The 27,529-nt window shown below is 42.5% G+C and overlaps 1 protein-coding gene across 1 annotated transcript in view; it reads left to right on the forward strand.

The window, feature by feature from the left end:
* Nucleotides 1-539: 539 nt before the first annotated feature.
* Nucleotides 540-27,529, forward strand: part of CRIM1 (cysteine rich transmembrane BMP regulator 1) — a 181,361-nt gene continuing 154,371 nt past the window's right edge. Inside the window, exons 1-2 of the mRNA XM_040550892.1 lie at nt 540-1,421; nt 16,337-16,510. Coding sequence (XP_040406826.1) covers nt 1,058-1,421; nt 16,337-16,510 — 538 coding nt within the window. The 5' untranslated portion in view covers nt 540-1,057. The remainder of the gene's footprint in view (nt 1,422-16,336; nt 16,511-27,529) is intronic.

The raw sequence follows: 27,529 nt of genomic DNA on the forward strand, positions 1-27,529 counted from the left end.
AGCCCTCAGGCCCCCCGGGCCGCCGCGGAGAGTCTGCCCTTTCTTCCCGGAGCCGCCGGGCTGCGGCGGGGCCAGCCTCTGGGCAGGAGCAGCTCCCTGCGTGCGGCGGGGCACGGAGCGCCGCCGCCTGCTGGCCCTGCGGGGGCGCCGCCGGCCGCGGGGAGCCCGGGACGCGGCCGCCGTGCGAGGGGCGGCGGGGAGCGGCCCGCAGAGCCCCGGCGCTACGGAGACGGGACGGGAACGGACGGGACGGTGCGCGGGGGGCTCCCCGTCCCGCACCCCTCACGGGGAGAAGGGAGAGAAGGAGGAGGAGGAGGAGGAGGAGGGGCGCGGGGCCCCTCTCCGCCTACGGGGTCCCCCCGGGGTCCTGCCCCCCCGCCTCGCCCCGCTCGGAGCCCCGGGCGGGGGAGGGGAGGGGAGGGGCGGGACGGGGGGAGGCGGCGGCCACCGTGGGGCCCAGGCTGCTGCCGCCGCCCGCCTCGGCTGCGTCGCTCCCCGGCCCCGGGAGCTGGGGGGAGAGGAGGAGGAGGAGGAGGAGGAGGAGGAGGAGGGAGGGAGGGCGGGGCCCGCCGGGGAGCTAGCCAATGGGAAGGCGCGGAGGGGCATCGGGGGCGGGGAGAGGGCGATCACCGCCCAATGGGGGAAGGGCAGAGGGCGCACTCGGAGCGGGGCGAGTCGCAGGCAGGAGGCGAGTCGGGGCTCGGGCGGCGAGCGGGGCGCAGCGAGGGGAGCGCGGCGGGGCACAGCGCAGCACAGCACCAGCACCAGCAGCCGTCGCCGCGCCCAGGGGCTCGCGGCCGCCTGCCGCTCACCGGCCTTGGACGGGACCGCCGGGGCCGGGAGCCGCGGGACGGCCGGACCGACGGACGCCGCTTCCCGGAGGGGGCAGCGGGCGGAGCCGCCGCCGCCCGGCGCAGAAGTTTGGCTGAAGCGGCCGCCGCCGAGCGAGGAAACTTTCCTCGGGGGGCCGCAGGCGGGGGCGGCGGGAAGGAGCCGCGGCACGCTCGGGTCTGCCGCCCGGCGCGGGGGCTCCGGCGGGGCTCCCCCCGGCGCCGGGATGTACCTGGCAGCGGTCTCGGCGGGGAGGAGGCGCCCGGGCGGAGACGGCGGAGGTGGCGGCGGCTGGCACCTGGCGGCGGCGGGGTGGCTGCTGCTGCTGGCGCTGCTGCTGGGCGAGTCGGGGACGCGGGCGCTCGTCTGCCTGCCCTGCGACGAGTCTAAGTGCGAGGAGCCCAAGAGCTGCCCCGGCAGCATCGTCCTGGGCATCTGCGGCTGCTGCTTCATGTGCGCCCGGCAGCGCAACGAGAGCTGCGGGGGCGTCTACGGGCTGCACGGCGCCTGCGACCGGGGGCTGCGCTGTGTCATCCGCCCGCCGCTCAACGGCGACTCCATCACCGAGTACGAAGTGGGCGTCTGCGAAGGTGAGAGGCGGACGGAGACCACCCCCCACCCCCCCGCCCCGAGCTCTACTCCCTCCGGTCCCCGGGTCCTCCGAGAACCCGACCCCCGGCGGCGGGACCCGAGGCGGGGCCGCCCCGCTCGGCTCCTGCTCCGCTCCTGCTTTGCTTTGCTCTGCCCGCCCCCCGCCGCCAGTGCGGCTTTCGGGCCCTTCTGCCCGGCGGACTGCTGAAAAGTTTTTTTACCCTTCAGTTTTGGTAGCTTAAGCTAACGTCGAGCGCTCCCAGTTTCATCCCCTCCTTAGTAGCTCGCTAGCTCCTCGGTAGCTTGCGTCAAGCCGGCTAGCTACTGATCCCCTGCTCGGGTTGCTCGATAAGAGAGGACCTGGCAGCGGCTTGCCAGATTGAGATCAGGGGAGGTCAGTGCTACACGCATGATGTCTGTTCCGGATTCCTCCTCTGTAAGGAAACACAAAGGCTGATCATCTGTTGTAAAGTTTTCCTTCCTGTTCCTGTCACTTAATATCTACCCGCCCGCACACGCTGGGTGCATGATAAGGCAGGCTGGCTTTTCCCTGCTCCCACAGCAAGAGGGATCCCCAGGGCCCGACTCTTCCCCAAGTCCCCCCGGCTGCTCTACCGCTGCTTGCGAGGTGATGAGCTAGCATGGAGCGCGAGAGAAGTTTGCTCACACCCCCTCTTCAAATTGTGTGTCTATTGGAGAGCTTAAAATTTCTTCTCTATGCTTTTTTACAAAAGGCCAAAGAGAAGTCTTTTAGTCTCCCTTGTTTTGCCTTGTCCCTCCATCTCTCTCTTCCCCCAAGTCGAGGGAAAACATGGCGCTGTAAAGAGATTACAAATAACCAGTAGTTTGGGATATGTATAAATGTATGTGAGACTTAGAGTATGAGCTCCGACAATTCTGGAAAATAAAAGCAAGGCTTGCTCCTCTCAGCGGGTAGAGGGCAGTAGAAAGTCCAGAAAGCTGTTGAGACAGCATCTGTCCAAAAACTTGCATTTAAAATGATACACTGTTTTGAGAGAACTAAAACTGATCCTTTTTAGTGGGCATCTGACCTTTATTCTGGCACAGGTTATTATTTGAAGCTCTGTTCACCTTGCTCACGAGTGAATCGCATCAAGTCAGGGTATCCTATCTGTAGCTGTCGCTGAGGTAGGGCTGGTTTCAGGGTTAAAAGCTCCGTTAAAGAATTAAAAATGGCTCTGAACTGCTTTGAAGACCTTCGTTGAGTCCGTGAAGCTGATTGTGTATGTTTCTGTAGACTTTTTTCTAATGTGTTGGTAAAGTTATCTTTAAAAGAAAAGTTCAGGTATATAGAGAACAGGTTCTTCAAAAAACCTGCCTTGTTTTGGATGAGTTTCTCTTTTCACATGTTTTTAAGCAAAAGACTGTCTTAAATGGTTTAGTTTTTTCCCTCCCTTGGTTAAAGGAAATAAAAGCCTACAGTCATTAAACGTCTCAATGTTCCAGCTCCCTTACTGTATCACAGTACGGATGTCTCTGGCAGTTTAGGAGTATTTCATTCCTTTGAAGTGATGCAATCTGTACGTTGCTGTAGTTCAACTCGTAACACGTCCCATCTACTGTTGAAAATAGTATGAAGCATTTGTTGGCAACACTGTGTTTCAATTAGTGTTGTGGTTAGAAACTAGTTCCAGCTGTCCCTATAGGAATAGTCGGAGAGATAACTTATCTATTTAATTTTCATTCTCGTAAATGAAAAGCAACTGAGCTAAACTGTCAGCCTAATAAATCGTACTGGAATACCTATTAGTGAATCGTCAGGAAACCGCCTCCTTCCAAGCAACAAAAACAATTGTGTTGTTCTTTATGGCGTGTATTGTGTATGAGGCTTGACAGCAAGGGGGAAAAAAAATGAGTCTTAATGTACTACCTCCCTTCACTGAAGTAAGGTTGATTAGCTCTGTGTTTTTGATTGGTGTGATCAATTGTGTGACCAATTGACAGTTGTGCAGTTTACATGCACATGTGAAACAGAATGGGCTGGTGGTATCTGATATATCAATAATACTAAGCAGTGTTTTTCTAAGCAGATTTTTTTAATCCTGTCTTTTGGGAGTGTAAGCCCTGTGCTACCTACCCCAGTTCAGGGAGGAGGAAATGGAAGTGATTTGCAGAACTGTGTGAGTAGAAACTGATGTGTTTTACTCTCTTTCCCGTCTCTAGCCTTCTCTTTCATTGCAATTTTTTACACTGAAATGACCCCTACTGGCTACAGTTATAAGCATTTTTTTTTTAATTTTTAATCTTGAGTGTGATGCTCTGGCTTAGTTTAGCATATCAATGCATATTTGGCTACAGAAAACTCGAAGCTGTAATTACACCAGGTAAAAATATTTGCATGCTAATTTGGTATTAGTATGAAATATGTCCAGTGCCTTAACATTCTTAAGGGAGCTCTATGATGCCTGATGGGGAAGTTTCCATGGAACCTGTCACTGATGGCCACTGTTTCTGAAACTAGAAGTAGTTGATTTTCTTCTTTTTTAAATCATCACTTACTGATGAAATCTGTTACTATTTCTAGGTTCTTTTCTTCACCCATCTAAAGTCTGAAGAAATTCCCTAGTCACGTTCCCATGTTAACTGTTCAGGCCTTCATGCAGTTCTAAGGCTTAATTTGTGGCATTATTGTGATGTCTATAGATGCCCTTCCGGCACTTATTTTACACTTCTGTAGTTGTATTCTTGGTAAAGGATAACTCTTAGGTCAGTTTTTCCAGGCACGGCTGTGTACTTCTGAAAGCAACCTTGAGAGACTTTGAACACCTCCAGCCTCTTTCGACTTTGCAGGGGAGCTGTTGGATTGGATCGATGAGGTGTTGAGAGCATAGAGCCGGCTAAGAGCCAAATGCTCTTAGCGTTGAGAAACTGTGAGCTCAAAGCAGGGACCAGTCTTGCTGTCTGCCTTTGGGGGTGGACCTGGAGCCACCTCCTAATTAGCCAAGAGTTCCCTGGGAGGGCCTTGGCCTTGGCTTCAGCAGTTGTCAAGCTGTGCAGAGCTCCTTCTTTCTGGGGAATAGGAAGGCCTTGGAAAATCTCTGATGTAGGAGGTTGGTTTTGAAGGCATTTCTCATGATGACTCTTTTCTCATCTTTGTTTTGACACTTCTGATGACTCTTTTCTCATCTTTGTTTTGACACTTCCTCAGTTTCTGGTGCTCTTGGATGAAGAGGCCTTGATTGCTTTGCTAAGCTGCTTTAAGGCATAACAGCAGCATATGAAATAACACTCAAAATGAGCTGGAATTACTTTATTTTTAACTGTGTAATAAAAGCATGGCTTAAGTTTTTATGATACGCTTGAAATGAGAAGTTAACAAAACTGCTAGTTTTACTGTGTTCTTATGTTCCCTTTAAGACCATACTTCCATACGAGCTAGCCTCTAGGTATCTGTTGTAAAACATATTTGCTCCAGTAGCTTACTGATAGCATGGAGCAGAGAGGGCTTATTTGTTTTAGTTTGGGGGTGTGTTCAGTTACTGCTGTTTTCTTTTTGCTACTGTAGGCAATTTAAGGCTTGTCGCAAATACTTGAGGCTTGGCTGCCTAGTGCATAGCTTCTGAGCAGGGGTTCGGAAGCTGCTGTCACTGATTTTAGGCAAGCATTGAGAAGTATGCAGGTTCTTCCCCTAGGAAGATGGTAGACATTTGCCCTCCTGTGCCTCGTCCTGGTCTGTTTCACGTATCTGCAGCTCTTTGGGAGCATTATTGTCCATTTGATCCCTTGCTGGGAGAACCGGGGAGCTTGGGTGTCTTCTGCGCCCCTCACATTTAAGCTTACTGTGGACTACGGTTTCTTCCCCTAGAAACCTGTGGTGGAGAATTATAGGTAATGAGAAGCTGATGAGAAGATATGGAGTCTTGAAAACGTTTCTTCTTTTGTTGGTGTTTTTGTTTTATTCCAAAACGGGGAGAAGGGGAGCTAAGCTTCTTTTATCCGATCATTAGTTTCACAAATGCAAATGGAGTTCTGCCTCTGTTTTTGTCCAGTAAGAGTGACTTGCTAATATTTCTAACACTAGGAGGGCTGTTACTTGTAACTTCTGTAGCTGGTTCCCTTGGGAGAGCCTTGTGTTCTGTATCTAATGGGGCAGTGGACACACAGCCCAGAACATAATACTCTGTATCCATATGACTTCCATACAACATGCTTGGCTTCTTGTGGTGCGGTCCAGACCCCTAAACATCAAATGACTGTTTGCTTTGAGTACAAGTTACTGAAGTTTGGGTAATTTAGAAGCTGTATATGAGTACCCTGGTTGTTTATATACATTTGATTGAAACAGTGTTGCTCAGGTTTCATAACTTTTTTTGTTGTTTAACTTTGTTACACAGTGAACGGCTGGGTTAATACCCATATAGTTCTGATGTTCCTGTGCCTGCAGAGAACTTCTTCCACTAACTTCGTGTCAAAACAGATCTAACTGGAGACTTAAGTGGTGCACGGGATGATTGTTGGCATGAAGGCAGCCAAAACACAAGGTTCAAAGGCTGTCAGTAACCCAGACTCTGGTGGGGGGGAGAATGACAATTAAATTATTCACGGTATTGAAGAAATTATAATAAAAATTATTGAACATACATAGCTGGAATTAGCAGTAGTTCTCTGGTGGGTATTCAGCTTCTGATGTGCCAGTCTTAGCCATATTTAACAGTCCCCTCTCCTCAGTCCCCAGAAAATGCTTATGTAGGCACACACTGACTTCTTATATAAAGGTAACTTACAAGCTGTTTCTGCTCTGGTTTGTGTCTACACTGAAATCTCAACATCAGTAAGAACATGTAACACTGAGTATGTCATGGAATTTGAATCAGATCAGGTGCTTTTTTGACTTGGAAATAGTTTCCTCTCTGTTTCTGAGCATCGTGTTTCGATTTTAGGAATTGCTTGGTTTCTGTACTTCAACAAAAATGAAACGGAAAAGCTCAACTGATATAGGGAAGGATATTGATACAGGAATTGGCAGACTTCTGCTGTTTTGTATCAGCACAGTTAGTTTAAAACTATAAATCTTTCTGTGGATAGGCTGAATGGCTAAACCTCTTAACTTCTGCTGGGAGGAATGCTCTTTTTTTATTTTTTTGAAGCCATTTCATCTCACTTGACTCTACTTCAAGCATCCTCTGGTGATTAACATTTTTTGTCCTTAGAAGATGGTTATTTTTTCAGCTTCTCCCAAATCATTCTTCTTATAAAGACTATTTTTTAAAAAAACTACCTTCAAACTTGCTAGATAGTTTGGCCGGAGCTAGTAGAATGATTACTTGTAATTTCTGTACCCCTAGGCATGTTTGCTGCTTTAAGTACCCTGTAGCTGATGCAAGAACACTCTCATAATTTAACTTCTCGCATAGCATTTAGTCAACCAAAATGCCATTTGACTGACAGGCATATTTTGCGATAATTACCCCATTAATATGGTTCCAAAATGCCTGCCTCTTCCCATCCTTTCCTTGCCCGCCATCCCCTCCCTCCCCCAAGTATTCTTAATCTCCATGAATAAAGTTTATAGCATCTTGCAGGAAGGACCACATGTTTCTCTGTTTTAATGGATTAAACGCTTTGTAGAAATGACCTATTAAATGTCTCGTGACTTGCAAACTGCTTTCATTTGAGAATCCGTTTAATCCACAGAGAACATAAACATGGTAATGGTGAGTTCACAGTTTTGCCCAAGATCTCATGTGACAGCAATTGTACAGCCTGGCTGAATTACATTTTAACTCTGTCTTTTGGTATATATGTATATATAATCTGGAAAATGACTAATACTGACAGAAAGCTTGTGTGTATGGAGAAACTTACCAATATAAACTAAGATGTGAAGATAACTTTGTATAAAGGCTATCTAGATTAAATTCCACATAAGCATACGGGTGATTAAAAGATGGTCCCTGAGGGAATTACCTAAACAGACTAGTTTTGCCATGTTTGGAGGATGCAAGCCTTTAGTAATGTATTAAGATGAATGGAAGCAGTTCACGCCTTTACCAGAGGCAATATTCAGTCTCCAGCAGCTTTCACTCGTTATGCTGGGTACTTCTGAATCTGCAGATCACGTTAACACCATGTAGGTCATGAGGGTGTAGATCTTTCTTACAGTCAGAAAACAAACAGGAAAGCATAGGGTTGGGGACAGGAAGAAAAGCACTGGCTCACAGGCATGCACCCATTCCCATGTTGTCACTAACTTCCGAAATTTTATGTCTTTGTATTGCTGGCTACCTTGGCACTGATGGAATTTTTAATAGTTTTTTTTTTTTAAATTATCAAGTGTAATGTTTCTGAATCTGAGAGTGCATGATCTGTTGGATCACTTGTTCTTGAAACAAATTAAACTTAAAAGTTGTACTACAGCATATGCTCTCTTCTCTTCGGGCTTTTGTTTTTGTCTGCATCTCCTTCCAGGAAGGATGGATGTATGCATATAGAGGTGTTTTTCCCTCTCTGATAAGCTGTTGATAAAAAACTGGGTGTCACTGAATGGCTGAGGTTGGAGGGGAGCTCAGGACCCCCTGCTCAAGCAGGGCCACCTAGAGCAGGTTGCCCAGGACCATGTCCAGGTGGCTTTTGAAGATCCCCAAGGAGGGAGATTCCACAGCCTCCTTGGGCAACCCATGCTAGTGCTCTGTCCTCTGCAAGGTAGAGAAGTGTTTCCTGGTGTTTAGATAGCACCTCCTGTGCTCCAGTGTGTGCCCATTGCCTCTCATACTGTCCCTGGGCACTACTGAAAAGAGCCTGGCTACTTGAGGGAGCATAGTAGTCCAGGTGCTGCCTCACCAGTGCTGAGCAGAAGGGAAAGATCCCCTCCCTCAGCCTGCTGGCAGCTCTCCTCCTCATGCAGCCCAGGATACCGTTGCCCTTCTTTGCCGCAAGGGCATGTTGCTGGCTCGTGGTCAACCTGCTGTCCTAATAATTATCCTGATGGTGTTACGTGTGCTAATGTAAAACGTGCTGCTTTGATAGTATGAAGAGTCAAGCTGATGTCTATCTCTAAATTGGTATTTAGAAAAACGAAAAAAAAAAACAACCTTTTGATGGTAACTCTAAAGCAAGGATATTCAGAGTTCTTTTGTAGTCTTCTGTGACTAAGTAATTGGATGCAAGCTTCTCGCTCTTGTAATTCCTGTGAAACATTATGTAATTCTGGTGTTCAGTGATGCTGTGTTAATAACTGGGGGCAAAAGGCTTGGAATATCAACTTGCTTCTAATATCGTGGACTCTGCTGAGCACAGGCTGCTTTATGCATAGCACTGTTCCAGAATTTCTCTTAGGGAAAAATTTTCCTACAGTTGTCTGCTTTGCTTCTGAAGAGCAGTGTCAGCAAACTGCCGGTTAGCTGCTTGTTTGCAATGAATTCACAGCATATGGCTGCTCATGCCGACTTCCAAAGTGTATGGGCAAGGTGTGCAACTTAAAAAACATTGGAACTTCAACCTCGTTTGGAAAATGGACATAAAGGTTTGGCCCTTTCCTGTGGCTTTACCAATATATTATTTTTTCAGTTCTTTTCTAGAGCTAAAGGAAAAATCTGCTAGGACAGCTTAAACACTGCTGTCCGTGCTCATTCTAATCAGAGGAGTACTGGCAGAGGCTCTGGCTGACAGATTAAGCCCTGGTACACTGTGTAGTGTTTTTCAGTCAGCTGTTTACAAACAAGTTGTAGTTCTGTCCATAAGACTAAAATAAATAATTAGCAAGTCTCTTTTTCAGGTACATAAATGTCTAGGAGTCAAATCTCACAGCTTTAATTCTTCATCATTTCAGGACATATTTGGGGCAGAAGCTGATGGAAATATAATTCAGTCCTTTTTTGGGGGGAAGCACAAATAGTGAAGGTCTGTGTTTCTTTTTTTCTTTGCTTTTTAAAGCACGAGGTACGTGGAGGACTGAAACATTGTAGGCACTACGGACTAGGGAAAACTTTAGAAACTAAAATAGTTGGCCAAGTCTTATGCTTTACTTAACTCTTCCATTTGTTTCTCTGCTTTCCTCATGGCTTCTGTGGAGTTTCTGATAACTGAGTGGAAAGCTGGTTTGCGTAAATACTTTCTGCATTCTTCAGGATGAAATAACTGCCTTGAGACACGTGCAGAGCTGCTGCAGTGAAAATCTTTTTCACTGTACTGGGGATTTGATCACTTGAGATACAAGTTCTAGTTCGAACAGGATAAAGCAAGCACTCACACTTGAGACAAGCCTTATGTGTATGGTGTTCCTGAAATATCTGAATGTTGTGGTATGTTTTTTTTCTCTAGCTTTGGCCAGAAGTTTTATCGGGAACCTACAAAGCCCTTTTGTGCTAACACACATTCCGCAGGAAGATTTGATCTTGAAAAGTGGGCCCTTCTAAAAGGTGGAAAAACTGCTTTATCATAAAACTGTTAGCTGTGTGTCTTACCACAGAATGGTGTCGGCTGTGGTCTCTGACTCATGATTTCATTGAAGGAATAAGTTGCGAGATGGGAGAGGACTGCCGCCAGTACATAAGCACAAATTCACTTCAAGGCTAGCCTTTCCTTCTGCTGCTTTTCAAGGTTTGGGGCTGGGTTTCAAGCATTCTTTAGTGGTGATTAGTCACTTCTATTGTTCAGCTCCTCCAAAACATGAATTTCCTTTCCATCGTTCTTTTTTCCTGTTCAAAGTGAAGCCAAAGCCTACTGGCAAGAAGTATTTCCTTTTTTTATTTTATTCTAGAAAATCTGTAGAATGCTTTCAGAGCCTCATACCATCCTAATGAATACCACTGATTGCAAATACTTCTGTGTAACAGTGCACTGGAGTGATGGGGGCTCATAACTTGGATCTGATTTGACAGAGAAGCTTTTGGCAAGTTCCCCCTCCTGTTCCCAGGGGACAGTCGATGCCTCAGGAAGGATCACTTCTGTGTCACTATGAAATGTGTTCTCTCTCCTCTTTCAAATGCAGGTCTTAAAAGGATACAAGAAGTCTGTATGATGTGACTCAGACTTTCATTTTCAGATTGGCAATGTGTCTGATGGTCTTTCTTCTTTCAGTGTTTTAAGAACTTAGCTGTTGTGCTTTAAAAAGGCAGAAATAGTTGAGTAACATGCTATGGTTAAATGTAAAGAATGTAAGTTCACTCGATATATGTAATGCCCTACCCCTCCCGGATTGTAATTTAGGATTATTGTAAATATAATGTTTTGAGTTCTCAACAGTGCTGCTTTAGTGACCATTCTAGTGTGTAGCTTGCTGTTCTGAGGTGGTGCATTATCTTTATAAGCTGTAAAGGAGAACGGTATATGGCTTTCTAAATAATAGCTAACATTCAGTAAATGTCCAGAAAGGAAGAGAAGGCAGAGAATGAAAGAGAAGATTCTGTGACAGCCAGAAGTAATTGAAACTTGAAGGGAGGGAAATCAAACATTCAGGGAATGAAGAAGGAGCCTGTAAAAGGGTCTTTCCTTATACTTCTAATTGCAGCAGTTTCGAGATGGTCTTCCTCACATGGGGACAATGAGTGCAGCTATAGTGAGCTACTGTGTACCTTAGAAATAAGGCCCCAAGTTAGTAGTTGAATATTTCTGGAAACAGATGTGTTAGACTGAGCAGTATATTCTAGCTACTGACTCACTTGAACTTCATGATCTTACAGTTGATTAATTTTTTCAAGTGTTTTTTCACACACTTCCTTCTGAATCTTCTACCAATGCCAAGATGTGAGCCCTGTATTTGTATCACTCACCACGATTACACACCACATTTGTCTGATTACAGCTCCTAGTCCTAAGGTCTACAAGCTCCTCAAGAATGAGGGCAGTCTTGGAGGGAAAAAAAGTCACTTTGTACTTGTGAATAAATCTGTATTCTGCAAACAGGTGCTATGTAGCAGTGCTGTGAGCCCCTGTATGTAGGGTTTGGCATGGAAGAAGTCATGGAATGCTGCTTGCTTACTCTCACTCAACTTGTTAATGCCTTAATCCTCTTCCCTGCTATAGAAGCACACTAAGACAGGACTTGGGAGTTCAACGACCCAGAGCTGCACTCAGATTGTTTGCTTTGCAGGAAGCAAATATAAGAATGATGGAAGAAAATTAAAAAGGTTTGGAGTTAATGATTCCTCCCCTCCTATGGCTTCCTTATGTTATGAGAGCACGCTTGGAAGAATTCAAGATGTGTTATGTCCAAGACTTACTCTGGTCTGAGTAAACACAGAACTACGATCTCTGAAAAGAGAGCTTGCTGAATGAGTTGGAAAGCATTAGGAACGTGTAGATGTAGATGGAAATGACCTGAAAGAGTGACTTTCAAGCTGTGATTATCAGACTGCTTCAGGCCTTTGAATTGCCTTAGGCATGTGTGTAAAAGATGGATGAGTGGCTGTATATCAGCAGTCCAGTGTAAACTTAGGATTGCTAAAAAGACTGGCCTCTTCCTTTTTTTTTTTTTTTTTTTTGCCCCTACCTGACTATGCCAGCAGAATGAGGTGGTGGAAATTGCAGCTAAACTAAGATCAGTCTGGATGAAAAACAACCATTTACTTTTGGGCTGCTTTTCAGCTGGATTGTTTCTAAAGATTCAAGAATGTTAAACACTTTTTTTATTATTATTATTTTTATTCTTGTGTGTCTTAGAAGTCAGCTAGTGGACCGAATATACATATCGGGGTTTGAGAAACTCTTATATTCTTACATTTGGGTTTTGTTAACCCTGCTAGAGACTTAAACCAAATGGAGAAGTAAAGCATTCACAAATGGTTATATCTTGGTTTCTTCTTTCATATAATCCAGATTTCTGAGAGGTATACATGAAAAGGAATCTGCAGAGGAGATTAAACAGAATTCAGGAAAAAGTGTGCTGCAGTCTAGAATTGTTAATGAATTGTCCCAGGATTTAAAATCATCAACATGTACAGGTTTAGTTTCTTTGAGTAGCCTGCAGGACACAATGACTTTGGAAATGGGGCTAGGTTATGTGAATCATGGTGGCTAGACTGTTCAAGATGTATTTTTGTATCAGTTGAAATATTGGTTACCTGTGAAGGAAGAAGCGTGCTGTGATGGACCACCATATGTCTGCATCAAATAGTATCAGATACTTTCACATCAAGTAACTAAAGGTTTTAATCAAAGTGAGACACTAGATTCATCCCTTCTAGCTCATGCAAGTGTTTTCATGTGGTTCCACATTTTCATTCCAAGGAGTTTTGTTCTGCCTCTATTAGTGTGACTTGTGAGGGTTTACTCTAGCTGGTAAACAAGGAATCATGTAATGGGACCTTTAAAAATCAGCTAGAAAAAGGAGTCTTTAAACCTGTGTTAAAAATCACACTAGATTTACTAAACTAAAACTATCTTTCTTTTCATTACATGTTTGCTCCTTCATTGACGAGAATCGTGTTTCCAACATGTGTGAAAAGCAGTTCGGTAAAAGATGTCTGGGCTAGAGCTGGTTTTGCATTAATCCTATTTGAATGCAACTTTTTAGTATTCACTTGCAGTACCGAAAAATACCTTGGTTCAAGATTCATTATGTCAGACAAGCTGTCTGCAAGTATTCCTGAGGGATTTCTCTTCTTTTCCATCATCTTAATTACTACTGAGATTGCTTTTGAGGGGTGTGATATTGACTTAGGTACACCCGAGTACTGGGCCAAGCACTTTCTGTGTGTCCTTTTCCACTCCCATCTGAAAATCCATGAGAGGTGGCAGATAAGATGTCAAACTCTTGCAATGGAAAGCAGGTAGTACTGTGGATAGTACTGGGGTGTGTGGTATGTCTGCATCAAGGTATTCATCCATGAGTAATGCAGGGCTCAGCTTTCCACTCTAGGTGGACCCCACCTCAACCTCACATGGGACAAGCAGCTCTTATGTGAGAGAAGCCCTGCTGCTTGCAGCTTCTGCTGATCTGTCAACCTCAAAATTCCACTGCCAAAATGCCGTAGGGCAAAAAATTCACAAATGCTGTCAACTGGAGCTCTGGAGAAGAAAAAAGCATGCTGTCATCATGGTCTGTGTGCCCCATCCATCTGCACCGAGCTTGTTTCCAGAGCTTGGTGGGAGAGGGCAGCTCCAGGAGCTGAGGGCTATGGCCCAGCCCCACAGGTGAGGGTGGCTGTTCTCTTCTTTGGGTCTGGGCTGCAGACAGGCAGGGGATGAGATCCTGTGCATCAGAAACAAGGAGTGATTCTGCAAACAAATGGAGCCTGTCTGTTTCTTAAGACTGCTAAGGATCAAGCCGTGGTTCCTGTGGCTACGGAATTTGGCACGCTGAGTCTCAGAGCGCAGCTATTGCCACTTTTGTTCTTGTTGTTACGTGGGTTACCGCCATGATTTGTAACATACAGAGTGTCCAGGCTGTATTCCGGCTTCTCAAAAACAGGATGTATTATTGTTCTCAAAACTCTCAGGGATTTTTTTTCACTGTGCTTGCATGGCCTCCTAACCATGAAAGTGTCTCGAAAATTACTGAAGCTGCATCTTCCCTTGAAAGAATGTTAATAGTTTCTCTTCAGGAACTTCTCCACTTCCTTTGACTTTTATTGATACAGTTGCTCTATGGGATGATGGGTCAACTTAATAAATAAATTACTTCCTGGGGTTAATGACTATTCTTCCTCTGCTATTTTTATTGAGTAAAACACCCATGAGGTTCCCATGGAGGCTCCCTTCTTCATATCTAAAAATGACTTTGTTTGTTCGGTGTTCTTGTCAGCAAGGTGCTCTGCTGACAGAAAACAAGCAGCTGGTTGCAGAGGAAGAAACATACCTGTGAGAGATGGCCTCTCTAGGTCACAAACTGGGCTTACCTTAACTGGTAAGCTCTTTCCAGGTGCTGTCTTTTTCTTCCCCCAAACAGGAAAAACTGCAGATTAACTGATACACTGCATGTTTCCATGAGTGGAAAGTATTTACACGTCAGCCAGCGTCAGTGTGCACATCTTATTTGTTATCAATTTTTAGGCTGCTTTTCAGTGTCAGACAGCTGACAAAGCAGTTTGTGTTTGGCTGTGACCTCCTGTACTGGAGAGCATCTTCTGATGCTCTCTCCAAGGTGAGGCTTGTTGGGTATCTCAGACTAAGAGCTGCTTCATGAGTCTGTTAACCTCATAATTTTTCTTTCTTCGTTTCTTCCTGTCAGTAGGACTGACTGGGGAGGGGACATGAGTCAACCGAGGACCTGTGTTCCTTTTGAACAATACCTAAATGCAGATGTGACAAGAATTAATGCCTCCCTCCCTGTTATTGCTGGCAGGGTCGGTACATGTGGCTGACTGTGTGCCTGGGGTTCATTCAGCACCTGGTCCAGAGGTGGCCACTGTGCCCTGGGGTCAACCAAATGGCCAGCCTGGTCAGCGTGCCTGTGGGCTGGGTGACTTTAGTGCATTTGGGTCTCTGCTTTCCATGCGCACCAGTGGTTGAGATCTGATGTGTTCTGCATGGAAACGTGGCAGCCCATCTGTCTGTGAGTGCTCTTGCTACTATGCAGCTCGCTCACTTAGGCAATGGAGGGGGGCTCTGCAAGGATTGTCTTGCCAGTACTTGTAGGGTTTTGTTCCCTCATTTACTTCTCCAGAGTAACCCCACTTCAGCATTAGAAACCCTGCATCTTACAAGCAGGGAATGTTTGTAGACTGCCTGCTTCAGTCACGATCTTTTTTTTTTTAAACAAACCTGAGCAACAGCAACAAAACTTTGTAGCTGGAAGATGTTTTAACGTTTTGAAAGTTTTTTTTTGTTTGGTTGTTGGTTTTTTTTGTTGTTTTTTTTTTTTTTTTAGCAGAATGCATATTTGAAAACTTGCATGTTGAGGATATATAAAACTGGGGTGAACTACTAGATGCTTTCACAAGGTGAAAGCTGCTGTGGAATATAGATTAATGTAAAGATGGAAAGTAGTTTTGTTCCTTTTGTCATTAGTAAAAGTTGCAGAGCATCTCTGTGACTGTTTTGTAGCACTTGATTTGGTGGACTGGCCAGGTTGGAAAATGATCTGGCACTCCATAGCAAAAAATACGTAATGTCTGGTTTATTTTATTCAATCCTGCATAAAAACGTGTATCTTGCTTAAATGTTGGAGTCTGTGGGATGTTGCTGTCTGTGCTATTGATCTAAGGAAGCTGAGACTGTGTGGAACTTGCAGTTGTGGTGGAACTCTAGACTGACTGGACTTCTCTCTTCTGGAGGGGGGAAAAAAATCTTGTTGCATGTGTCCTTCTAACCAGAGAAGTAATGGAACTTTGCACAGTGGGAACATGGGAACTGCACACGTTTACTGGACTGAATCGAAAGTAGCAGAATTATTTGAACAGACTCATTCTAGCCTGGCTACCACCCTGCAACTTGACAGCAAGGAGCATGATGTGTTTGAGCAGATCTGCTAGAGTGATAATGCTCTTCCAGGAGTGCTGGGAAACTCACTTTTGGTCATATTACAGTATCAAAGACCTGGCATCTTGTAGCACTTGTGTAGTAAAAAGTTATCTCTCTAGAGTGAATTCTGTGATGCATTTTTAAACTGTGTTTAATTATGCCCTCTTTCTGACTCAGTTTTGACTTGTGTAACAGCTGCAGGTTCTCTCCAATGTTCTCACTTCCATGATAAATATAACTTCGAGTATCTGCAGAAGTTATTTTGGTTAGAATAGCACTCATTTGTACTACAGCTATGCTTTTCCTCAAGACATGATAGTTTTTCATACAGATGGAAGTAAACAATGCCAGTAACTATAGCAAAATGGGCAATAGAACAGCTGCAAAGCAAGATATTTGGCAAATCCCATAGTCTAGATTAATCTCTTATTTTTGAACCTATCTTGTTTAGCTCAATGTCGAATTTGAAGTAAATTGTACCCAACCCTAAAGCAGCTGAATTTATATACTTTAACTGAAATCAATAGTGAATTTATTTGCCTGTTTATTTTAGATGAAAACTGGGACGATGATCAGCTCCTTGGATTTGAACCATGCAACGAAAACCTTATAACAGGTTGTAACATAATCAATGGGAAATGTGAATGTGACACCATTCGGACCTGTAATAATCCATTCGAATTTCCAAGCCGGGATACTTGCCTGTCAGCCTTAAAAAGGATTGAAGGTAAGCACTTTCTTCAGTAATTCTGAGTTAATAATTTTTCTGTGCCTTTGATTAAAAGCTAGAATAAAGTTAATATTTTTTAGAATGACTTGGGTAGTTTCAGGTACCTGTGGCCTTTTACTTTTCAGAAGGCAATTATATGCTTTAAAGAAAGAAAGAACTTCAGTTTTAAGACTGAAACCATTCTGTATATGAGCATACAGTTTGTGGTAGCTACCTTTGTGGATCTTGAGCTGTAAGGCAGTGTGGGAGAACTCTCTTTGGAAGTATTGATATAACTAATTGAACTATGAAAAAGCTCAAGGGACTTTAATAGCAAAGGCGTAGAAAGAGGAGTAGAAATTGTTCATTATACTTGTATCTTTTCTTACGTGAAGGCAAGAATTGTTATTTTATTTAGGTTTACCTAGTATGGTATTACTTTATTGCTAGTACTTCTCAGTTTTCTTGTTCCTTTTGATTTGTATTAGGTCACGTATATCTATGCTTCTGCACGTGTACATGTTGTCCGGTTGTTGCTTATGAGGTGGCTCAAACATATCCAGCTGTAATGAAATTCACGTGGTGTATTTTTAGGATTTTGAACAGCTGTCAAAAGTCTGATCTCACGTCCTTTTTGTGATGCTGTAATTACTGCTTATTTCCCAATGCGTCTGGAAACATGCAAAAGCTGATTAGTAGTTTGAAACCACTTTATTCTATTCTAAATCATTGTTTAAAGTCACATGCAAAAGTAACTGTATTTCTAAGGATATTAACCATATTTAAAGTTGCTATCTTCTCTGAGTTAAGGGAGTGTGATCTGATGTCACTTATCAAGGTTCCTTTTTTTGATAAGGAGTTCTTGTAAGACAATGTAGCTGGCAGAAGTATGGTCATTATCAGCATTCATGATGTTGATCCCTAAAGGGGTCCAAATGCTTTTTGTGTGGTTTTTGTTTGGTGTGACTTATGTTTGAATAGGAACAGGAGAGGCACAATAATGTTGGCCTTCTGTTGTTGCTAAAGTAGAGGGCAATAGCATATATGGGTTCTTAAGTAACCCTACTAACAAGTTCCCTTCTTGTGTGTGATTAATTCTGTAGCAGTTCATCTGAACGTTTATTGTTGTGACAATTCATTGAGTGTTTAACTTGCCAATAGAGTCTGTTGCAGGTGTCTTTTTTTTTTTCCAGATACTGAAGAAATTGATTTAGTTTGTGGAATGGCATAAATAGAGCAGGTTGATTTCTTGAGGGGCTTGCCCTCAGGAACCTCTTGTTTCTTTCTTGCCTACTGTGTGTAAATGCTTTATCCTTTTTTCTGCAAATGTGCACACAAAGATACTACCTGGGGAACATGAGAGCAGGATTCTTATGCTAGGATTAGGAAATGAATGCCAGCTGCTTATGGAGGGTGTTTCTTCCAGTGTGTTTTCTTGTCTTGGTGATTAAAATGTATGCTTTGTCCTACACCTAAGCTAATGGAAAGGAGGAATAATTTTTTTCCCTTTTGTATGTGCCACAAGTATTTTTGGTAAGCAGAATACTTGAGGCAGTATCTGCTGTTTGAATGGTTGAGGCTTTTGAAGTTCATAGTCTAGAAGTTGAATTCGGCTATTTGGAAAGTCAACTTGAAACATGGCTTAGGTAGTGTACAAACCAGAGAGCACTCCGAGCATTTGAAAATGGAGCAATCTTATCTAAGTTCCTTCAAGGCAAACTGAGCTTTAAACTGTAGGGCCATGTAAAAAGGGATTCATAAAACTGCTGAAGTATGTCTAAGATTTTCTTGGAATCCGATATTTTGATGTATACTTCACTCCTCTGGCTTGTCTGCTAAAGATAATAGCAGAAGGATATGAAACCAGTCACTTAAGTGTTGAAATACCATGATTAATAGTCTGCTGCCACAAAATGAGACTAAGTATTTGAAGTCTAACTTCCCTCTCTTTGCCACACTTTGTTTGGATAATTAAAGATATGGTGTGATTAAAAAGATAAAAGTTGAGCACCTGAATGATGGATACACCATACAGTTTCTGAAAAAAGTCTCACAGAAGAAAAGTACCAACTAAGCAGCTACTTCCATGTGGTTTCTGGATACTTACTAAGCAGCTAAGAATAATTTGTGTTCAGTGACATGCGTCATTCTGCAAGGTTTTTAATATGTGAATGCTACACAAGCTTATAACGAACGTTGATAAGCATCCATAACACTGTTGAAGCAAGGGTAGATGCTTAACCCCATCCTGCTGAGCGGAGAACTGGTATAGTAACTTTTCCAATTCTGAAGATGATCAGGGTGGGGAAGAAAGGAAGAAGGTCCTATCAGGTGAACTCTTTTTTTATTGGTAGTACTGCTCTCCAAAACAGCTGAAATACATCTAGAATTTTACAGAATATTCAACAAATTGGAACCAAGGAAACTAGAAATATGTAATGACATCTAGATAAATTCTACTTCAAGTAACTTCATAAACTCTCTCATAGTTGTGCAACTTTAATCTTGGGCTGTATGAATCCATTTAATGGAGGATCCTTCTTTCATCTTTCTACACTGTTGACGTAAGGGCATCACAGCGGCCAGTGCTCAATGTGACTGGTTTGTTCCAACTAAAACTTAGTTCTGCGGCTTTTTCTTTTTTTTTGGTGGGGGGGAGGGAGGCATTCTTTTGTTTTTCCTTTTTTTGGAAGGAAAAAAAGGGTGGTGGTTAAGCTGTTCCAGTGGCACTAAGTGTGTGCAGGTTCATGCACAGGAGTTGCGGAGGCTCACATGCAGTTAGATGCAGTTGCCAGTTCTATCAACCTGTCCAGCTAACTGAAAGCTAACTTTGCCTGCATATGTGGAATCTGACCATAAATAATTTCTGGCAACTAACAAGCAGTGAGCCAAAATCAGGAGTTCCATTTCCAGATATGAAAGGGTATGTGCTAAGGGGTTGACTCTCTATCATGTACTTCTGTTTCTTGTGTCTTTTGTACTTGCACTCTCCTTTTCAAATGCCTCCTATAGTTGTCTTTTTCTTTTAATCTAGTTTGTCTCTTACTTAAGCTTTTCAGCCTGTGTGTGGTCTTCCCTTCTGGGCTTGCTGTCAGTTGGAGCTTGCTTACTCAGCTAACACAAAGTTTTCTCATTTGCTTTACATAGGATTTTTTTTCCCTATCAGCTCGTGTTTGCCTGCCTTCCTGGGCTCCTCATATTACTTTCTGCCTTCATCTTGCCCTGCCTTTTTTTCTTGCTCTCTTTGCCTACCTATTTACACTCTTTGCACCTTCAGCTCACTTGAAGTTGTCTCACGTGCCTGGTGTGATTTGTGAATCTGTCCTTCCTTCCCCAAATCGGGCTGCATGGGTTCTAACCTCATGTTTCTTAAATGTCACTGACAAGACCAGAAAACCATGATCTTTATTCTGTCTCCCAAAGATTTGCTCTGTCCTGAACTGGAGGAACCTTTAAATAGGGAGAGTCTGTTTTAATCTCTAGTGTATGTATGTAACTTCTGTAAGGGTCCTGATGTTCATTTGCAAGGAAGTCCTGAGAGGATAATGTAGGTTCTCAATAATGCAGGTACTGAAGAAAGTTTTATCCCCACTCCATGCCCTTGTTTTCCTAGGGAAGGTAGGATTGAATACATGTGAAATGACTGGTTTTGTCATTGAACTTAGTTACCAACTTCTAACTGATCTTTTAGTGTAGATATACTGCAACTGTTCAAAGGCTTGCTACTCGAATAGAGAGTATCATATAGCAGAAAGTCCATTTATGCCATAGATGTCTCCCAACCCCGTTACCAGGGTGCCTTCTCTGCATGGACTTCTCATATGAAAGGCTTGATAGAGGGCACGAATCATCCTATTATGAGGAAATGCACACACTTTATGTTAGAAAGAAACTTCTGGAAAAGCTATCACATAAATAATAGATTCATGTTTTTTTGTTGTGACTGGTTTAAAATGCTTTTGTGGTTGGTTATTGTCTTGATGAGTGCCTGCTCTGATATGGTTAAGGAAATCCTGTGTTCTTGAGCTTAGGAGGCTTGTTTTTATTCAGGAGACTGATAATGACGGCAGCTTAGTTGAGCTTAGACTACTGGAGTGGATTGTGGAAAATATGACCAGCAGACGAAAAGTACAGAGAATGCCATCTGTCTGCTGAGGCACAGGCAGAAGTCCAATAAGCTGCATTGACTTGTTCGTGCAGCCACAAGAGTGGCTAAGAGTCTGCTAAGAGTTAACTGTAGGCAGTGTAGAAGAGGCAGTTCTTTTGGGTTTTTCTGTGAGATGAGGAGTGGGGATGGGGAGGGAAAGAGGTAATTTTATTCCTCAATATACATTTGTAAGGCATTGGTAGGTATTGTAGCATTGAAAGCTTGTTGTGTAGTGCCAGACCAGTTGTCTTGAAATCTTGCTTAGAACATACAAAGAGCCACTAGGAAGTCAAAATCTGAAGCGATTTAGTCTCAGCAGTTTCAAAGACTGTGTGGGATCTTTCTCTCCCTCTCTGCTAGGCTATGGCAGAAGTTTAGATAGTCCAGGAACCTGAGGATGTTCTTGAACCTGTTCCTTTCCTTCTACCAGAGCAGTTCAGGATCTGTGTTCCTGTGCACTGCCAATGGAAAGGGAACGTGCCTTGCCCTTTTTCCCACTCAGAGGAAGTGGCAATTCTTTGGGAGTGATAATTTGCTCTCTAAAGAATGTTTGCTACTGAAGCAGCTATTTTCTCTTCCTCTGGGAAGTGTGTGTGTGAGGAAGTCACAGGTCAAAGGCATCTAGTCTTGCAATAGTTGGGTAGTACCTTAGGTTTGGATCTCTTCAACTGGATTGACTGAAAATGTCAGACTGCCCATTGCCTCAAAGAGGAGAAATTTCCTGGAACTAGCTTTTTTCTTCAAAATTGTTTGACAGCAGTGTGTGTTTGTGTCACATCAGTACCTGGTATTCTCCAAAGACAGAGGTGTTCCTGAGTACTACAGAGAGCATAACTGCCACCTGTGATAGCAAAAGTGGTGTTTTTTTTAAGTTACGTCAATGTAAAGTTCCCCTCAAAGAGGGGAGACAAATCAACTTTCTTTATCATTTTGTACTCTAGCACTTATTTATTTTACATGAAGTTAAACCCAGTCTTTTTTCAGAATATGTAGAGAATAAAACTTGTGCAGTTTTTTGATGGAAGATGTGGTTAACACTTTCAGTAAAAGGACACCCTTTGCATCTCTGCATGTAAAATCTCCTGCTGATACTGGCATTGAAACTCTTACTTTAAAACAGTTGCTTCTCAATTATTGGCTTGCACCTTCCCAAGCCATTCGCTGCTGTCCTTCATAGGTGAAAGGAAAAGGCTTTAAAGTTGCTGGTGTCTTTTAAGCTGGTTTATTGCAACATACTCCTTGCATTCCATTATTTTTTCCATGTAACTGAATAACTTTATACTGGCAAATGTTGCAGTACCTGTCAGACCAGTCCTGGAATAACAAATATGAGAAGGTAATTTCATTCTAAATGCTTGTTTGCTTGTTAAGTCTGATTTTGTGTTAAACTTCACTTGTGTGGTCTTAATGTCTGATGCTGCGTTGAAAAACTAGAACAGTAAATCCAGCTTTATGCTGAATTATCAGGCAAGGAGGGGAGCAAAATACTTTCAAATGTGCTTAATCTGATGCACTTTCCACTCCCCTCACATAACAATTAACGTATGTTTTTGCTCAAATAACTGAACTTTGAAGATTGGCATATATTTGCAATAAGGAATGTGATTGTGGCAGAGGTCCAGATTTTACCCTTGAATGTGCTTGAGAGCCAAGTAAATGCATCTGAAGGCAAAATTTCTCATAAAATATGGGGGAAAATAACACCATACATTTTTTTCTGAATGCACAGATACAGAAGGAAAAAATCATTTGATGTGGAAATAATACAGATTGGGAATGCTGATTTAAAAAATGTGAATATATTTATAAAAAAATGTCCCTCTTTTCACACACAAAAACAAGGCGGGGGGGGGGAACTAAAACTCATGAAGGGTCTCATGAAAGCAGGACATCTGGCAGTGCAGCTGACTTAACAGCATAACTGAACAGTTTAAATTTGCAGGACTTCTCACTTTTCTCGACTCTAACTCCTCATAACTGCTCCCTGATCAAGGAATTATGATCTTTTCCTAATATATTGACTTTTTTTATCTTGGCCTATTTTTAATGAGCTGTCACACATCTGTTCCATGAAATTTCAAGCTAACACTAAGAAAACCTAACAGAAGATTCAGAAACATATCAAAAGCAGAAACTGGCTTTCATATTTCTGTATTGATGTCTGGATACTTATAACCTAATTAAGCCTAATTTTGAATAATGCTGTTCATATTAATGGGGAAAAACTGTATTGCAGAGACTGTTAGACTGAAAAAAAAAGAACCCAAAATGGGGCAGCTGGTTTAAAAAAAAAAAGTGTAGTGCTAGCATTGTGGATATGTCTTATTGTATGCTGTAACTCTAAGTTTTTTTTCTTTTCCATTTTTGTAAGTGTGTTTCTGTTGTGTAGGAACTGAGCTTATTTTCCTTGTGCTACACTTGTTTATCTGGGTTACTGTGCAGATGCCACTCTTGCCTTTCCTTCTTGCACATCCAAATCCCTTGAGTATATAACACTTACAGAAAAGGTACTGGATCATCAGTTTCTGACTCTTAAGTTTCCTTCAGACTTGCAGCTTCCATGATTACTGTGAACAGAGTGTAACATTAACTGTAGGCCCTAAGTTAGGTCTGTGTGATCCTACAAAGCTAGCAATCAGATGTTGATGGTCAAAGCACTGTTCCTGGAGACAAAGAAGTATTTGTCTTACCTCTTTCTACTTCAGATGCTTACCTGCTTTCATCTGGAACTGAATACAAAGTAAATAGATTGTACCTGGACCCTCTCTAAGAAAAGGAACAGGATAGGTGTCTTATAGCTGGTAGGATCTTGCTTTCAGTGCCTTCCAAGTGTTCTTTCCCATGTTGGCATGTAGGCTGTGCCTACATAAAGACATCCATCTTTACTGCAGTGGTAAGTTACAGATTTCAATGAAGCCTTAACTTCTGTTAAAGCTGGGGAAGAGTGAAAATGGAGCAGGTGACTCTTAGCACAAACAGGTACAGTGACTGTTTGAGTACAGAAACACAAACTTCCAGGTACAGTGTTTATTCTAAGGATCAGAAGTTATCTACACGTGACAGAAGAGACCCGAGCAAAGATCTGGAATTAAACAGTGTGTAAACATTAGGCTAACATTGCATGCCAGCAGGAAGCTATATTCCTGTGGGATTGTGCTGGGTCACAGGTCTTGTTCTGACAGGGCAAGGCTTGCTTGCTTATGTGTGGTGTTGATGCCAGTAGAGATGAGTGAGTGTTGGATGAATGTAGCCAGTGATTGCGCAATCAGTGACTGGTCATTAAGACAGTTTTAATACAATGGTTAGGTCACTATAAATAGAAGGAAACGCTTTGGAGGGAAATAATGGATTTTTTGTTTGATCACTTCAGTGGACTTCGTAGTTGTCCCTTTCCTTTTTCTTTTTTCATTCTTTCTTAAAGATTTATATATGAACACTTGTTACTTCTGAACAGCTGCATATCAAGGTGACAAACTATTTCAGTTCTCCATTTCCAATCTTAAGCCCTGAGTTATTTTGTGAAGGTTCTTCTTCTTAAAGAAGAAGGGGGAGGTGTGAAACAACCTTCCCCCCCCCACACACACACACTGCCGTTTTGACAGCGTGAAAAAAAAAAACTGTGCAATAGATTAAAGTATTACCTGCAAAACTGCTTGTCTGTGACAAGATGTAGGGATACAAACGAGAGTCCAAGCAAGGTCCTGAGAACCGGTTCATTTCTGGAAAAAACTTTAGGAAAGGTGAATGATCCTTTGTAGAGGATGGAAGGTAGGAGGGGAAAGGAGAAAAGTAAGAGCACTGTTTCTAGAAAACTTCCATTGGCTCTACATCAGAACATCCTGCAGATAGGATGTTTAGTAAGCTTGCTTGTTGCCCCAGCAGCTAAGTAGAGCAAGGATACTGATGTCGCTGTCCCAGCTGCACTTCTCAAGATGCTTGAGAGTTTAACTCAGTGAATGCTTTTCAACTTAAACATTCCAAAAATGTGAGCTTGTTTTTAATCTGTGTTCACTGCTAGAAGATGAAGCACTTCTTCCCCCTCCTCCATACAAAAGCACTTGCTAATTAATGCAGTAATAGAAGTCCCTACCAAATAACTTGCAAATGTGAACATCTTGCTCTGAAAGGAAGCAAAAGGATTAATATTTGCAACAGAACTGCAATATTAGTCTAATAAGAAAAACAAAACTATTCCCCTACCAAAAATATTTTTCTAAAAGTTGTAATAATATTTAAAGTGTTCTGTGCATTAACTTATTTAATATGGGACTTGGTTTGCTTTCCTCACTGTTATTTTTGTGTTGGTAAATACAATTTACCAAAATTTTTATTGCTGATCATGCTTTTGGGATCTAGCTGGCCTCCTCCTTAGCAATCTTCAAGCTAAGGTTCCTCTCAGCACTGCCATCAGCAGCAGTGCTGATCTGCAGGGAAAGAAGCTTTAGCTTCAGCAGAAGTGTTGGGGTTCTGCTTTGTACTCATACCACTTGCTCAGTTGGTTAGTCAATTTTGGTTATATGTCGTGACTCATTTCAAACTGAAGACTTAGACTACTTCTTTTCCTCTTCCTTCATCCTGCTGAAAAGGCTACATTTCTTTCTATGTCAATTGAATAACTCATCAGGTCTGTCTGTGAGCACATTTCTAGGAAACTGCCCCGTCATTATGTTCCTGGGTGTAATAATTTTTCTAATAGAGGTATACCCTCAGAGAAGAGCTCTGCTATTATAACAATTAAAATTCACATCAGAATCCCTACAGATGTGTGGCTAGCTACTTCTCTCATCTGCCCATTGGGATGGGTGGAATGATGTATTTTTTTTCCCATTGTTAACCTTTCTTCTCTGGTTTATTAGTTGATGCTATGTGACAAATCCATAATCTGTCCTCTCCCATCATAAAGGGATGGGGGGGGCAGGGGGGTGTTGCAAAATAACTTTTTTGTAGCTATGACTGCCTCAATCTAACTGTCTGAAATCTGTCACTGATAGACTGATTTAATGATGTAGGCTTTAAGTTTTTTTCTGAGTTTTCTGAGCTTACTGCTCACATTTGCTTGTTACTGTGCCCTTGTAGGTTCAGTGTAAGCAAGAGCTGCTTGATTGCCCTCCCCCTCTTCCCACCCCCCCCCCCCCCCCCCCCCCCCAAGCAAAAACCAAAAACCTCTATGCAATCTTTTTAATAAGTTCCTGTTACAAATTTCTCACCATACCCTTGAGTATTAGCAGGGGTACATCTCCCAGTGTAAACTAAGTCCAAATGTGTGTTTAGGAAATTACCTAATTGTAATGGGCTCTTTATGATTCAGTACCTTTCCCCTGTGACATTGCAATGAAATGGTACTCTAGCTGGTATTCTTACAAGCAGAACCTGAGTGTAGATGGTACATGTGTGCCCTCTATGGATACTTAACAATAAAATATTTGCACTCTGAATACTGGGGTGTCTATCTACTCACTCCAAATGTATTTTTGGCACTTTTGTACTCCTGGTCACTGATGAAGGATTCTTCTACACAAGTAGTTGGGGAGAAGGTGAAGCACTGACCTTGAGGTTGAGTGACCTTCTCAAAAAAAAAAAAAACAACAAAAAACAGGCATTCTTAGCCATAGTGCAGAAGATTAATAGCTCTGCCCCCTCCTGAATCCCAGTGCATGCTCTTACCTTTTGTTCTAGGTTCCCTGAAGAGTTCTGTTTTGTCTTTATTTAAAAAAAAAAAAAAAAGCTTGTTTGAATCCACGCAGTCTTCCTCCTTCATTCATCAAATAGCATGCATGACATGCATTAAGTGGCTCATATAGAATTAGATGTTACGTCAATTTATGCTAACAGAAGTAAATTCTGCCCTTCTATCCAGATGAAGTAAAGCTTTCAGTAACTTTTAACTTCTGTTAGGAAGAGAACATATAGTACTTTTGTATGATCAACTTTGTTCTAGAGACATGTAAAAATTGTTGTCATAGTGACAAACCAATCTACATAATTTAAGGTGCTGGAATTTAAATGACTTGTCAGATACATATGCCAGAATCTCAGCTTCTATAAATGAATGAATTAATATTTTAAATATTAAACATGTTTGGTACTGGCATGAAATTTTAGAAGGGCAAAGAAAACACACCTTTGATTTAATAAATAAATAAATAAAAATAAAATATACTGGAAACTTAAATGTGCTTTTGACCTTTGGCTAGTAGATACAGTCACATACTGTAGTGGAGGAAATGCCTGACATTCTAGCCATCTGAGCTGGGGCTTCCAGCTCTTTGGCACACATACGTGTATAGGTCTGAGGCTTTTTTTTTCCTCTTCACTTGTCATTGCAGAAACAAATAGGGGACAAAGTAATGCTAAAAGCAACCTGTTTTGTCTTTCTGTAATATGTATTAATTGTTTTATGAGAGTTTGGAACATGAGATCCCCATCCCTTATAAGCTTTTTAGAAGCATGGCTAGAAGATGAGAATCAAGGTTCTACAACTTAAATAAAAATACTGCATTTTGAAAAGCAGATCTGGATGCTTCTGAAGAAAACCACTTCAAACATTTAAAAATAAATAAATAAACTTGTGACTGGTTTCTTATCCAGAATTCTAGTATGATTTATCAAAGTGTAGAATAAAGTAACTCTTGTTAAACAGTTTTCTAATTATTTTGCTGTTATAGCATGTGGGTATACCTTACCTAGAAAGATCACATCTGACAAAAAAATAAAATCATGATCTGAATGCTGCTTCTTTTCAAACGTTTTGAACTCTACTCCAGCATCTGCTGTAGCATTAGAACATATATTTCAGTCTGGGTCACTGCTCTGAGCACCCAGTCCTTACCGCCCTCTCTGTGTAAGCTGTTGCGTTCAGCTTCCAGCCTGAATAACTGGCTACCTCCTGC

The sequence above is a fragment of the Cygnus olor genome, chromosome 3 (assembly GCF_009769625.2).
Source record: "Cygnus olor isolate bCygOlo1 chromosome 3, bCygOlo1.pri.v2, whole genome shotgun sequence".
Lineage (NCBI taxonomy): Eukaryota > Metazoa > Chordata > Aves > Anseriformes > Anatidae > Cygnus > Cygnus olor.